The sequence below is a fragment of the Denticeps clupeoides genome, chromosome 16, assembly GCF_900700375.1.
Source record: "Denticeps clupeoides chromosome 16, fDenClu1.1, whole genome shotgun sequence".
In the NCBI taxonomy this organism is placed as follows: Eukaryota; Metazoa; Chordata; class Actinopteri; order Clupeiformes; family Denticipitidae; genus Denticeps; species Denticeps clupeoides.
Genome location: NC_041722.1, coordinates 13,872,273 through 13,887,527, shown reverse-complemented (window position 1 = coordinate 13,887,527; position 15,255 = coordinate 13,872,273). Strand labels below are relative to the sequence as shown.

General features: G+C 51.9%; 1 protein-coding gene across 1 annotated transcript in view; it reads left to right on the top strand.

Moving 5' to 3' along the window:
* The first annotated feature begins 13,299 nt into the window (after positions 1-13,299).
* mex3b (mex-3 RNA binding family member B) overlaps positions 13,300-15,255 on the top strand; it is a 3,952-nt gene continuing 1,996 nt past the window's right edge. Inside the window, exons 1-2 of the mRNA XM_028956697.1 lie at positions 13,300-13,872; positions 14,518-15,255. The exon at positions 14,518-15,255 is cut by the window's right edge and continues 1,996 nt beyond it. Coding sequence (XP_028812530.1) covers positions 13,644-13,872; positions 14,518-15,255 — 967 coding nt within the window. The 5' untranslated portion in view covers positions 13,300-13,643. The remainder of the gene's footprint in view (positions 13,873-14,517) is intronic.

The following is a 15,255-nucleotide window of genomic DNA, read 5'->3' as shown; positions in this document are numbered from 1 at the left end:
GCATTGGCTCCAGATAGGCTATGCATTATTGTAAACATCTGCTAATTAGCCAAACAGAGTTAACTTGCTGTCGGAGTGATCGATGAATGGTCTGCTTGAATCATCCTGCCAGTGGCTCTATGTGCGCTGTGTGATACAATTAGGTCTCGTTTCCTGAGACAAACAGACATCTTTTTCTGAAGAGTCGAGCAAAGAGCTTTGTGTGTGGTAACTCCGGCTCGTACGAATCAAGATTTCTCTAAATGTATAAGATGTTGGAGAATTCACTGGCCTATTGCTCATTTTAATTAATTAATACTTGTGTATAGTGCATGTATTAAATCATATCAAACCTCATACTGGGCATCAACAACTGACAAAAATCTTTATATCCATATATTTAAAAAAAAAAAAAAAAATATATATATATATATATATATATATATATATATATATATTTGGCAACATAATGAAAGTGATGTGATTGTCATTGTGATACACAGCAGCGCAGCACAGCACACGGTGCACACAGTGAAATCTGTCCTCTGCATTTAACCCATCACCCTTAGTGAGCAATGGGCAGCCATAACAGGTGCTCGGGGAGCAGTGTGTGGGGACGGTGCTTTGCTCAGTGGCACCTTGATGGATCAGGATTCGAACCGGCAACCTTCTGATTACGTGGCCGCTTCCTTAACCACTAGGCCACCACTGCCCCACAACCCACCACTGCCCCACCGAAAAGTGAAGTAATTGTCACTTGTTATACACAGCAGCACAGCACATTGTGCACACAGTGAAATTTATCCTCTGCATTTAACCCATAACCCTGAGTGAGCAGTGGGCAGCCATGACAGGCGCCCGGGGAGCAGTGTGTGGGGACGGTGCTTTGCTCAGTGCCACCTCAGTAGCACATTGGCGGATCGGGATTCGAACGCCCACCTTCTGATTATGGGGCCGCTTCCTTAACCGCTACTGCCCCACTGTGTAATGTATTGATATATTGATAAAAACAAGAAAGAACTGCTTGCTAATTGGAGCTAGTAGAACTCCACCCTTCATGTCAAATTAAAAATCTCCAGGTGATTGACAGGCCTCTGCTTCGTTGTTTTGGACAATTTCAACCTTGCCCTTAAATAGAGCCTCCAAAGTCATCCCCCTTAATCTCACCTTCGTTCTTGCTAATGATCAGCTGGCATCACCCTGCACACGTTCCGGCGCTGGCGAAGGTAAAGGATTATGCACTTTGCCTTCCAAAAGCAAGTTTAGGTCATTTGTCTGCTTCCTTCACCCTCTGTCCATTAATTCGGCATTGTGCCGTCAAAGGGTGTCGTTCATTTCAGCGGCCCGTGTGCTCTAAGGGCTGTAAACGGCTAAAGAAAGCTGCAATAACGCAGCAACCCCATATTTCACTTGTTGCCTACGCCAAACCTTTATGTGCAGAAAGCTGTAAAAGAAGGCACCCTTTTTCCGAGCTGTTAAATTCCTGAGGAATTTATTGCTCAGCCTAATGGACCTGGTCTGGAGAGTTGGCTGAGAGAAGGCACAGAAGGACAGAGTAGCCGCCACATCGATGGAGAAACGACTTTAGCGCTGCACTCGTCACATTATACTGCGAAATGAACAGAACGTAGTCACCCTGCAGCGGGATGCCGCTGCGACGCGACTATTTGTCAGGGGGGAGAAATGTGTATGATAAATATCTGTATCCTGCAGCTGCAGCCCTCCCTTTTACTTCAGTTGATACAGTGCCTGGTCTAGATAATGACCTTGGTGGGAAACCGATCTTGGACAAAGACACCTGCACTTTACTCCCGTGCAGTGGGAGAGTTTGGCAGAGCCCCCCCTGCTGGCCACGCCGGGAACTGAAAGCATTTTCTCCCTCAACCTCAACTTCCAAGAATCCATGTTTTTTTTTTCTGGAATTATCCAAAAAGTATAAAATTCTGTCAACGTTCTAGTGAAGACTCACTTATAGTGTGCAACTTTGTTGTGCGACTGCAGATCGTCTTTTCCTTATTTTACAAGAGTAGGGATCAGGAGGCATTATTCCGGGTTATGCCTCCTCCGGGACAGATTACCAGTCATTTTCCTGTCACTGCGGCTGGGAGGGGGGGGGGGGTCAAACAGTTGCACCTCTCTGATGAGGACGGATGGGGCTGTTATCAGATGAAGGAGCAGTAGAGGGGAGTGACCCACATGCAGAGAACAGGGCCTGCATTGAGAGGCATCCGGCCCCGCTTCTGCACCTCTCTGCCTGGGAGCGGGTGGGAGTCGGCCCCTGTCTCTCCGTGGCCGACGTCCAAGCAGCCAATCGATGCGGCCAGGAGTCAATGGGACTTAAAATCTGATCCCCCGCTGCAGAGGTGGAGGGGGGTTGAGAGACGCTCCTTTTGAAACGATACAACCTTTACTGCTCCCCCTGTCTCTCTCTCTTCATCCTGTGGTAGAGAGCTGAATCCTGTCTTCTTCTCCTTCATTTTTTTCTTCTTCTCCCTCCCCGCTGCAGAAATGAGTTGCAGCAGCCACCGAATTGCAGCACATTCAAGCGAGGCGGACAGTTAATTTTAGCGGCTGACCCAATTCCTCGCCAAACGAAATAAAAACATATACAGCGTGCGGATTATTTATTTGATGCCCGAGGCCTGATCATTGCGGCGGAGAGTCGACGTGTGCCCACGTTTATTACTCCGCTGTGATTAAGATCCAGGAAACAGGCCTATAAAAAAAAAAAACGTAACGATTCAAAGCTTGAAAACTTGCTGTGTAGCTGTTTTTTTTATCCGCCACGTGCTCCCGACTTGTTCTTCCTGAAATGCTCTGACACGAGCAGCGTCTTCTCTGATGTAAGAAGAAATGGGCTGTGCTCCACTGCCTCGTTGAAAAGCTGAACATAGTTTGATAATTGCAGAGGGCTGCGGTGATTGATTTTTATGTAAATTACTCGGGGTACGGTTATGAGCGCCTTAAAAGATACTTTGTTTCAGTGTTGGCTCCGAGGCTTGTAGTTTTGGCTGTATTTCGAACCGAACCTGGCGCACAATAGCACTCTGTGATTTACTGAAAGTGCTGTGCAAACGTTTTCTAGAACCAAGGCGGTCTGGTAATTGTTAATTTTCTCTTAAAATAGAATATATTGAATTTACAAGCCCCTGCCCGAATGTCAGCACTTTAGTCCGTCTTATCCGCAAGTTATTAATCGAATGCGCCGCAATATTTCTCATTTAACAGAGATAGATGCCTAGCCTCGCCGAACAGGCCGCTATTTTTCTTATTCTTTCCCCTGAAGACTGACAAAGGTTTGAAATGACGGGCGGCTGGAGATTTGTACGCGACGCCCGAAATTCAGAACAAATGTTTAAAAGGAGAAAAAAAAAGAGTTTTTTAATGTAAACAGAGCGCTACTGCTGAGCTCTTTGGCGGCCGGCACAAGGAAACCTCAATCCCAAGTCCGGATTTCTCCCCGGCGGCCCTGATGTGTGAAAACGCTTGAGGCCATTTGTCCCTGTGTGCGCCTAGGGACAGGCAGGGCCCCCGTCACTTCCTCTTCCTGTTCCTAGCAGTGAACCTCTTTTTACTTTAGAGCACCTGGACATGTCAAGGGTGCAGATCTTGTTCTGGTGTCACGATTATAAGCCCCGATTGTGAGGTCACCGACCACAATTCAGTGTTGATCGCCAATTTTGAAAGACGCTCAGTGACTCATCACAGACTGTGGCCAGCAAGATAAATAGTTAGTCATATCTCAGCTGAGCTACAGCCAATGAGAGCGCAGAACACAGGATGGCAGAAAGGGGCGGGAACCTCTGAACAATCCAAACCATGTTCTTGACCCATATTAATTAACTTTTTCAACATGTGCACACAGCTTGCAGCTCTTGTGTTTGTCAGTCGTCCATTTCCCGTGTCACCTCTCTTCTCATGAGGAATTGGTGTTTTGGAGACCTAACAGACAAGCTGGGGGCTGAAAGTCACCAATCAGATGTGAGGCATGAAGCCAGTCAAGGGTGGTAGTAGCCTAGTGGGTAACACACTCACCTATGAACCAGAAGGCCAGGTTCAAACCCCACTTACTACCAGCGCAGAACACAGGGACACTGACCCTGAAACTACTGATTGCTAAACGTTATAAAAAAGCAATAACAACCCAGGCAGAAGTCAGAAAGTCCTGGCGTGTACGCTTCCTGGTGTTGTTTTAAAGTCATGAGCTGGGTGTAAGACCTCCCTTTATGTTTGTGGGTGATGATGAGATGATGCCTCCTTCCTCCCTGACGCCGGTGGACACTCCGGGCGCACCGGCCCATTCCTTCCTGCAGCGTGCCAGGCGACGCCGGCCGCCTCATTGTCCATTCACTCACTCGCCGTCTGATTCAGGCTTTAGTGACCATGATGACTTAATGTTTATGTTAAGTGCCCTGTGCTGAAACTGAGCCAGGCCTGAGTGTATTTAAATGTGTCACATGATTCCATCATGTGACCGGGAGTAACACGGAAACGAGGTAACGTGACTCCTATATATTAGGCTGGAGAGCAGCTGCCAATTGCTCAGTCATTGAATGACGCACGCCATTCGACTCGGCTCCGAAAACCCGCTCCCAGTAAGACCGTACCTGTCCTCTCTGTTCTCCCGATACCCGAACTCCTTCCTGTCACCCTGTCCTGCCCTGTCTTGTGTCTTAATACGCGAACGACAACATCAGTGTGGTGTTGCGGCTCGCGCCGTCCCCGTTCGCAGATTAACGCGGAGGAACTTACCTGCCTCCCTGCGTCCCACCGCACTGAGGTCTCTCGTTTCCTCCTACACGTCTCTCTCGTTCTGGTCCCGGTTCGCGTGACAGAATGACTGAGCCCGAATTACGCGCTTCACAACTCGCTGCTTTGTGCGATCGGATAGCGCGGCAGGAGAATCTTTTTGGAAGTCTGTCGCAGGAGGTTCGCTTACGGCGGCAGCGCGTTCAGGAAGTGACCGCCGCGCACCGAGACCATGAAGCGGCGAGCGTGGCGCAGAGCCCTCGCCCCCCCCCGCGGTTCCCGAACCCAGTTTGCCGCTCCCGGAGCGCTGGAACGGGACCGAGGGGAGCGGCGAGGTGCTCCTCACCACTCTCTCGTTGATTTTCGAGCTACAGCCTAGCCGCTACCCCAGTGCCCGGTCCCGAATTGCCTTACTCCTAACCCGGCTCGGTGGTACCCGCCGCAGAGTGGGCGGCTGCGCGAATTAGTTCCCCAAGTTCTGCGTCCCTCTCGTATGCCGAATTCGTGGAGGAATTAAAACTCACCTTCTGTCATCCGGACGGTGTGGAAGACGTCGCGTCACAGCTTTACCATCTGCGCCAGGGTTCCTCATCAGTCAGCCAGTTTACCGCCAGATTCCGGACCCTGGCTGCAAAGACTCCGCTGGGCGACCACGCCCTCCGGATGATGTACTATGAGGGACTGGCCCCACGAATTCGTGGTGAGATGGTCAGCCGGGAGATGCCAGCAACGTATGAGGCCCTCATACAACTCGCTATGCGGATTGATCGCCACCTGCTGGCACTCCCGAAAACTGCGGCCCCCACTCCGACCCTGCATCAGACCCCTCGACCTCCGATATCACCACCTCAGCCCACCGTCACTCCTCCAGAACATAGGGGGGAACCCATGCAGCTGGGACGGACAACCCTCACGCCTGAAGAGAAGCAACGGCGTTTTCGGGAGGGTTTGTGTGCATACTGCGCTTCCCCCTCACACATCCGCCTGACCTGCCCTAGTCGTCCGGGGAGACGGGACACCCAGCAGATCAGCACGGCGCGGCCATCTAGGCCCCTTCCTCCACATCTGATGCCACCGACCTCCCGACTCACTCTCCCAGCCGTCCTGGAATGTAATCAGCGAAGCATCTCCACCACAGCCTTTGTGGACTCCGGGGCGGCTGGAAATTTCATAGACCACTCCTTCATCCGACAACATCACATTCCCCTGGAACTCCTCCCAAGTCCGCTCACAATCACCTCCGTGGATGGTCATCCTATCTCCGCAGGACCCATCATTCACCGTACGGTCCCTCTGCAACTCCGGCTGGACTCCCATGTGGAGAAAATCCAATTTCTGGTGACCAAGATTATCACCTCACCACTCCTCCTCGGGTTCCCCTGGTTGTCACTACATGAACCCCATCTCTCCTGGTCGTCGGGCATGGTGTTGGAGTGGGGAGCGCACTGCCATCACCATTGCCTTCTGCCACAACCCTCCTCGTCTGTCTCCACGAACCCAGAACCAAGTCCTCCAGTGTTAGACAACATCCCCTCTTGTTACCATGACCTAGCCACCGTCTTCAGTGCAGCCAAAGCTGCCCAGCTGCCTCCCCATCGACCAGGCGACATGGCCATTGACCTGCTGCCGGGAACCACTCCTCCGAAAGGACATATCTACTCCCTCTCCAAGGCAGAGCAATTGGCCATGGAGCGGTTTGTGGCAGAGGCGCTTCAAAACGGCACCATCCGCCCATCGACCTCCCCGGCCGCGGCAGGGTTCTTCTTCGTGACCAAGAAGGATGGTGGCCTGCGCCCGTGCGTGGACTATCGGGGACTCAATAAAATCACCATCAAAAATCGAACACCGTTACCCCTCACCAACACCGCCCTGGACGCCCTCTCGGGAGCCAAATACTTCACGAAGCTGGATCTCCGGTCTGCCTACAACCTGATTCGTATCCGGGAGGGCGACGAGTGGAAAACTGCCTTCATCACCCCCACTGGTCATTTTGAATCCCTCGTAATTCCATTCGGTCTATGCAACGCACCCGCCGTCTTCCAGCAGTTCATAAATGATACTCTCCAGGACATGCTGGGACGGTGGGTGTATGCCTACCTGGACGACGTACTTATTTACTCCCCCACTCTCGAATCCCATATTCAACACGTGAGGGCAGTACTAAAGAGATTGCTCGCCCACCGACTGTACTGTAAGCTGGAAAAATGCGCCTTCCACCAGCGCTCCACCACGTTCCTGGGTTTTACCATCTCGTCCCAGGGTGTGGCCATGGAGCCCAAGAAGCTAGAAGCAGTGGCGTCGTGGCCCCTACCCACGACGCTGAAGCAACTGCAACGGTTTCTTGGGTTTGCAAATTTCTATCGTCGCTTCATCCGTGGCTACAGTACGGTCGCAGCACCCCTCACTGCTCTCACCAAACCGTCACCAGGTCCGTTTCGCCTAACCCCGGAGGCCATTCAAGCATTTAAATCTTTGTGTCGGCATTTCACCACTACCCCCATTCTTCAACACCCAGACCCTACCCTTCCGTTTGTGGTAGAAGTGGACGCGTCAGAGGTGGGTGCTGGCGCCGTCCTCTCTCAACGCGGTCCGGACCGGAAATTGCACCCGTGTTGCTTCTTCTCGCGGAAGTTCACCCCTGCACAGCGGCGATACGGGGTGGGGGACCGTGAGCTGCTGGCAGTCAGGTGGGCCCTCGAGGAGTGGCGGCACTGGCTGCAAGGCAGTGACACCCCCTTTCTGGTCTGGACCGATCACCAAAACCTCATCTCAATCAAGGCTACCAAACAACTGAATCCCCGCCAGGCGAGGTGGGCATTATTTTTCGAGCAATTCAACTTCCAACTCTCCTACCGTCCCGGGTCCAAAAATCAAAAGGCCGATGCTCTTTCCCGTCAACACGCCCCAGACTCACCATCCTCTGACCCCGAACCCGTTCTTCCTCCTCATCGCATCCTAGGCCCTCTCCGGTGGTCCCTCGAGACGAAGGTCCGGGCAGCCCAGGCATCCGATCCTGGCCCAGACAACACCCCACCCGGGTGCCTGTACGTCCCAAATACCTGCCGACCCGATGTACTGCATTGGGGCCATTCTTCCGTCCTCTCAGGCCATCCAGGACGCCAACGGACCCTCTCCTTCATTCGCCGAGCATTCTGGTGGCCTTCAGTACGACGGGACGTACAGGCCTACGTGGATGCCTGTGATGTCTGTGCCCGGGCCAAGACTCCCAACACTCCGGCTGCTGGGCCCCTGCGTCCCCTTCCCATTCCTCATCGCCCCTGGACCCACCTCGCCTTGGACTTCATCACCGGCCTCCCTGAAGCTAGTGGTATGACCACCATCCTGACCATAGTGGATCGTTTCTCCAAAGCGGTCCACTTGGTCGCCCTGCCCGGCCTACCGTCCTCTGCCACAACCGCTGACCTCGTGCTTCAACACGTGGTCCGCCTCCATGGGTTCCCCCAAGACATCGTCTCTGATCGGGGACCCCAATTCGTCTCAGCTGTGTGGAAGGCGTTCTGTCGCCTTATTGGATCGACCTGCAGCCTCTCCTCTGGCTACCATCCCCAGACCAACGGTCAGGTGGAGAGGGCCAACCAACAGCTGGGACGATACCTGCGGTGCTTTGCATCAGAACATCAACGCACCTGGCCCGGGTTTCTCCTGTGGGCAGAGCTGGCCCACAACCTGCAAGTCTCCTCCGCCACCGGCCATAGTCCCTTTGAGATCTGCCATGGATATCAGCCCCCCATCTTCACGCACCAGGTGCCTGCAGGCGGGGTCCCCTCGGCCCGTCAGATGATCCGCGGTTGCCGAAAGGCCTGGAAATCTGCGCGGTCGGCCCTCCTCATCGCCTCCCGAAGGATGTCCACCCAGCACGATCGCCGGCACCCTCGTCGACTGCACTTCCGAGTGGGACAGCGGGTGTGGCTGTCCACCAAAGACCTACGTCTCAGGACTGAGTCACACAAACTGTCCCCTCGATACATCGGACCATTCCGGATCCTCAGTCGGATCAACCCTCTCACATACCGTCTCCAACTCCCTCCTGCCATCCGTGTTCATCCAGTCTTCCATGTCAGCAAACTCAAACCCTTTTTCCGATCCTCGCTTCATCCTCCTGCTCCGGATCCGCCACCACCACGCATTGTCGACGGGGGACCCGCCTACACTGTGGAGCGCATTATTGCCTCTCGCCGCAGAGGTCGGGGGGTCCAGTACCTGGTGCATTGGACCGGCTATGGACCAGAAGAACGGTCTTGGATCCCGAGTCGTTTCATCCTGGACCCGTCTCTGGTGGCTGAGTACCGGCAGCGTACCGCCGCCACTCCGGGGCCGTCGGGGGTCGGCCCTGGAGGGGGGGGTACTGTCACATGATTCCATCATGTGACCGGGAGTAACACGGAAACGAGGTAACGTGACTCCTATATATTAGGCTGGAGAGCAGCTGCCAATTGCTCAGTCATTGAATGACGCACGCCATTCGACTCGGCTCCGAAAACCCGCTCCCAGTAAGACCGTACCTGTCCTCTCTGTTCTCCCGATACCCGAACTCCTTCCTGTCACCCTGTCCTGCCCTGTCTTGTGTCTTAATACGCGAACGACAACATCAGTGTGGTGTTGCGGCTCGCGCCGTCCCCGTTCGCAGATTAACGCGGAGGAACTTACCTGCCTCCCTGCGTCCCACCGCACTGAGGTCTCTCGTTTCCTCCTACACGTCTCTCTCGTTCTGGTCCCGGTTCGCGTGACAAAATGCAACCTCAACTGAAGCTGCAAAATTAAGCTGATGCAAGACTCTCTCGCCATCCTGTCTTCTCCTCTTCTTGAAAAATAAATTGGCAAATAAATAAAATGTTTGTTCTCCACTTAAGGTGATTATTTCAGTTTTTTTTATTATTATTCAAGGTGAGAGGGGTCAAATTTAGGAAAAAAAGAGGTAAAAAAAATCTGCACTGGGACTCGCCCCAAACGAGCCGACTGCTGAGAGAGAGAGAGAGAGAGAGAGAGAGAGATTAGGAGTGCTGGAGGTAGGGGAGGGGAGACTGTGGTGCATTGTGGGGCAGCTGCTCCAGCTGTCCTGCCGCTGTGCTGCATGGCTCCTCAGGCGCCTGGCAGGCAGCCAATCAGGGCCGTCGGAATCGGTGCCACTTCAGTTCAGTGTGTCAGTGTGGGCGGCGGGACCCGAGCTAGGCATGGGAGGAGGAGCGGGAGGAGAAGGAGTCGGGGTGGAGGCTGCTGGCTGCGCCTACCTGCAGACCTGCTTCTCACCCCGTCCGTCGATTACCGAACCGACGCGCGTGTGGAGCACGCCATCACTGCACTCATGCCATCGCGGTATGGCATGAGAGGGCCACTAAAATGAACACGCTTCTGCTTTTTTATTCTGGTTTCCAGCGATGTAAAAGCACATTCGATTACGGCGCTGCTCAACGACGTCTTTGTTCACCGCCTCCCTGCGCAGACAAAGAGCTGTGACCAGATTGGTCGTCGTCTCTTTATTCACCCCCCTCTCTCTCTCTCTCTCTCTCTCTTTCTCCTCTCCACTGTATTGCATTATCACCAACGGAGATGAGGTCAGAATATCCAGTCGGGGCTGGCGGTGTCTAGTTGCCCGCACTGGGCCGCGCCGCTTCCTCCGGCCTCGCGTGCCGCGTGTCACTCGCGGCCTGAAGAGGCGGCTAAAGCCCTCGGGCCGCGCTGCTCTGCCCCCACCCCCCGCCCAGACGGCAGAGGCTAGCACCAGCCGCGCCTCGCAGACAGGTCTGGGTCACGCTAAGCCCTTCTACCGCTCATTAATAAGCAGGTGGGGCTAATCACGTCTAAGCGCGCGGTCAACTCGTAACGCCAAACAGCAAATATCGCTTACAGAGCATCAGGGAAGGGGATGAACAATGAGGGCATGCGCCAGACAAGACACACCCCGGTGTGTTTTCCGTCGCTTATTAGACAGGCGCTTTGGCCTTGAACAAAACAGCCTCGTGACATAATACAGAGGCACAACATTCATCCTGTGGCAAGCTTCCACGACCAATAAGCCTATGTCTCTAGGGATATAAAAAAAAAAAAAAAGTTTCGATTTGGCCTGTGGTGTAAAAAAAATTATCACAATATAATTGTTTCCCGTTCAACGGGCTGTGCAGAACAATGTTTGCAGTATACAACTGTAGCTATAAAATATGTGTACGCTGATAAATGATGCGTGGCCGGGGTGACCAGTCTCAGTTCATAAAGCCCAGGATGGACAGTGTGCTGCTCATTTCCTGTCGTCTTGCTTTTTGCACATACAGCCATAGTGATGAATACGTGATTCATAACATTCAGCTCAGAGATTTTATGCAGAACCTGTTTAGATGGAATAATGTCATGCTCTCAGAATGATGGATTCTGGATTTCTGTGAATTTAGGCATTTGAAATCTCACATTTTTGCTGATAGGTGCTTTTGGTGGTCTTTAGGTGTCCAGTGATCCCAAAAAATTATTACAATATCATCATATTGTCCATTTAATTATATCTTAAGATGAGCATTTATGTATGTCTTACCTTTACATGTTGTAAATTGCTAATTATGGTTTAAATAAAAAAACAGCAGTGCACAAGTGCATATTGTTTTACAGCTGCTGTTAAATGCCGGGCTTTGCCCTCAAATGAGAAAGTGAGTGAAGATTAACAAGGACGGCCCATCCTACATTCTCAGGTTTATAGGAGTTAATATTAGCATACCTATTGTTCGCCAGAAGTGAGGTGACAAAGCAAGTGCTTCTCGTCTCAATGCTCCTGAATTGGTTTGAAATTTTCTTTGTGCAAAAGAAGCGGATTCCCCTCCCCCATGCAATCGGCCTGCGCGCCCACAATGGACTCATTTGCCTCTAGATGCAGTGGCCTGAGGGGAGATTTTCAGCCCTGCCTCCCCACTAAACTGTGTGTCCGCCATTTAAACCTTCGTAAGGCCTATAACCTTATTAACCCTCTCACTGTACAGCATATTAAATCGTGGTTAAACTGGTCATGAATAAACACCAGGATCTTATATATATATTTATACACACACACACACACACACACACAGTACAGGCCAAAAGTTTGTACACACCTTCTCATTCAATGTGTCTTCTTTGTTTTCATCACCATTTACATTGGTAGATTCTCACTGAAGGCATCAAAACTATGAATGACCACATGTGGAGTTATGTACTTAACAAAAAAAGGTGAAATAACTCAAAACATGTTTTATATTCTAGATTCTTCACCCTTTGCTCTGATTACTGCTTTGCACACTCTTGGCATTCTCTCGATGAGCTGAAACAGTTTTCCAACTTGAAGGAGTTCCCAGAGGTGTTTAGCACTTGTTGGCCCCTTTGACTTCACTCTGCGGTCCAGCTCACCCCAAACCATCTCGATTGGGTTCAGGTCCGGTGACTGTGGAGGTCAGGTCTCCACTTCTTGTTAAGTGCATAACTCCACATGTGTTCATTCATAGTTTTGATGCCTTCAGTGAGAATCTACCAAATGGTCATGTAACTTTGTATGTAACTTTGTTTAATTGTTCAAATGTTACATGTACTGTCTAACATTTATGCAGCTGAAATGACAATCAAAGCTCAACTTCAACTATATCACAATGCTAGAGCATAATTATTAAATTGAACGTGCTATATAAAACGTAATTCATTGCACATGTTATTACGTTAGCATAGCATTATGTGTTCTGGTGGCATTTTTATTGATTTATTTTAGGAAGGGGGGTGGGGGTGTAAGTTTCTCGCCAGCTGTCCCACTGTAAACATCCCGAGGAAATGAGCGGCGTTTGGACGCGACAATTACCTGTCAGCCGTTTCAAGTTGCTGAACAAGAGGGGAGGAGAGGCGAGTCTGTCCACTGGTCACCGAGCAGCGGCCATAAAGCGGCGGCTTTCTTTCTTTCTTTCCCCACTTCTTCGTGACAGAGAGAGAGAGAGAGAGAGAGAGAGCATGTCTGGACATGTACCACGCACATGTCTTCACATGCGAAACGTCTCCGCTGTTTGCACGGTTTTGTGCGCTGTTAGCGCTGCGCTGTGCGGTGACGAGGCAACGTGCCTTTTTTTACGCAGGTCCACCGCACTGGCTGGCGGAAGGAAGCGGGAGAAGCGGGGCGCAGTTTACACTAACAACAAGCATGACATCATGTTTATGTAGACGTCATTACGCCCGACACGCCCCGGCCTTTAGCAAGTGATCGAAATCGATAGGCCAAATAAATATGATAATAATATTGTCATAAACGACTGTAACCAATACGTTACGTGATTTTTTTTAATAGTAAATGTTTAAGAAAAAAAGCCATAACGCGTTGTGCGTTTATTTATTTTGGTTTTTTTTTTATTTAATTTATTTTCAAGAATAAAAAAAAAATGTGTATTACGGCGTAATTAGACAACAAAGGAAGGCATGGGTGGTGGGTGGCGTATCTGGGTCCCGCCCCCAACAGCTGGGCCCGTCCAATCGGCGGCGCGTATGCAAATATGAAGCAGCGCCGCACGGTCCCCGCCCAGTCGGTGACGTCACTCGCACATATTCCCCAGTAGTGCCGTCTGGCTGCAGCAAGTCAGACGGAAAACAGAAAAGAGCTGAGTGAGCCGGGGAGGGGCCCTTTGAAGGAATATCGCCACCGCCGGTATTCCGACAACTCCGCAGACGTCCGGGGAGCCGCGTCCGCGTCGGCCGGAGTGCGCTGGGGAATTTTTATTTTTTAATTTTTTATTATTATTTTTTAAAACTTTCATAATAATAAACTGCCGCCAGGAGAGGACAAGCACTGATTTGCTCCAGTGGCTCGACACCGGTGTCCCCGTTTCTCCCTGCTCTATCCCACCCTGCTTCCGTAGCTTCCCACCCCCCCCCCACACCTCTTGGTCAGAGACTGCAAGATATCAAAGATGCCCAGCTCGCTGTTCGCCGACATGGAGCGGAATGGCAGCAGCCAGGGGGACGCCTTGGACGACCAAAGAGCGCTACAGATCGCGCTGGACCAGCTCTCCCTGCTGGGCTTGGACAACGACGAGAATTCCATGTATGACAACGAGCCGCGGAAAAAGAGCGTGAACATGACCGAATGTGTCCCGGTGCCCAGTTCGGAGCACGTAGCCGAGATCGTGGGCAGGCAAGGTGCGTAAACCTCCCGTTTTGCCTTCCTGGCGTTTGGAGCGCGCGTATTTTATTGGTCTTCCACTTAAAAAAAAAAAAAAAGTTGACGGCGTTTCTAAAAAAAAAAAAAAAAATCGGCCGTTTGCATAACATAAGGCGAAGGTCTCCCTCCACCCCGCAAAACGAAAGTCTGGGGAGCGCAGCAGTTGCCCCCATCACGCATCACGGGGTCCGGGGGTCTCCACGCCGCCTTTGTCACATTATGTCATTGTCCCACTTGCCCCCAACGCGGCGAAAGCCGCTCAATTCAGACGTCTTTATTTCTGGCCGCGCCGGCCTAGAACTAGTCTGCCTAGAGCTGCTGCGCGCTGAACTTTAAAGACACAGATCCGCGGCGTCCGTGGGACGCTGTAAGTTGTGCACGCGTGTTCCTCTTCTCCCCCCATCTGCGTGTTATTTTTAACCCGAGTGTCGCGCTTCGTGTTGGGATGTGTGCTCTTCGGAAATAAATGAATTGTTATGGCTCTGAGGGTAATTAAAATATGTAAAAAAAAAAAAAAAGAGATGCTGCCCACACATCTGCTTGTTAGGGTGGTGTGTTTTTTCCCGCTCGGATTCCATTGTGTACTTACAGTCAATTATGCATTTTTTTTTTTTTAAACATAGGTTGCAAAATTAAAGCCTTGCGGGCAAAGACCAACACCTATATCAAGACTCCAGTGCGTGGGGAGGACCCAGTCTTTGTTGTGACAGGCAGACGAGAGGATGTAGCAATGGCTAGGAGAGAGATCATCTCTGCAGCAGAGCACTTCTCTATGATTCGAGCGTCCAGGAACAAAAACACAAGCCTGAATGGGAGTGGCACCGTCCCCGGGCCACCTAACTTGCCAGGCCAGACCACCATCCAGGTGCGGGTGCCCTACAGGGTGGTCGGCTTGGTTGTGGGACCCAAGGGAGCCACCATCAAACGGATCCAGCAGCAGACGCACACGTACATCGTCACGCCCAGTCGAGACAAAGAGCCGGTCTTCGAGGTCACGGGGATGCCCGAGAACGTGGACCGCGCCCGAGAAGAAATCGAAGCACACATCGCCATGCGCACCGGAGGGCTCATCGAGCTGACCGACGAGAACGACTTCCACACCAACGGCACCGACGTGGGCTTCGACCTGCACGGCCATGCCAGCCTGTGGAGCAAGCCCACCACCGGCGTGACCTCCACCTCCGGCCGCAAGCCTTTCTCCAACTACCGCAACGACAGCTCCAGCTCGCTGGGCAGTGCCTCCACTGACTCCTACTTCGGGAACAACAGCAGCTCCCGGCTGGCCGACTACAGTCCTCCCAGCCCCGCCTTGAGCTACACTGCCTCCAACAATGGCAACAACAACAACAACAACAACGTGA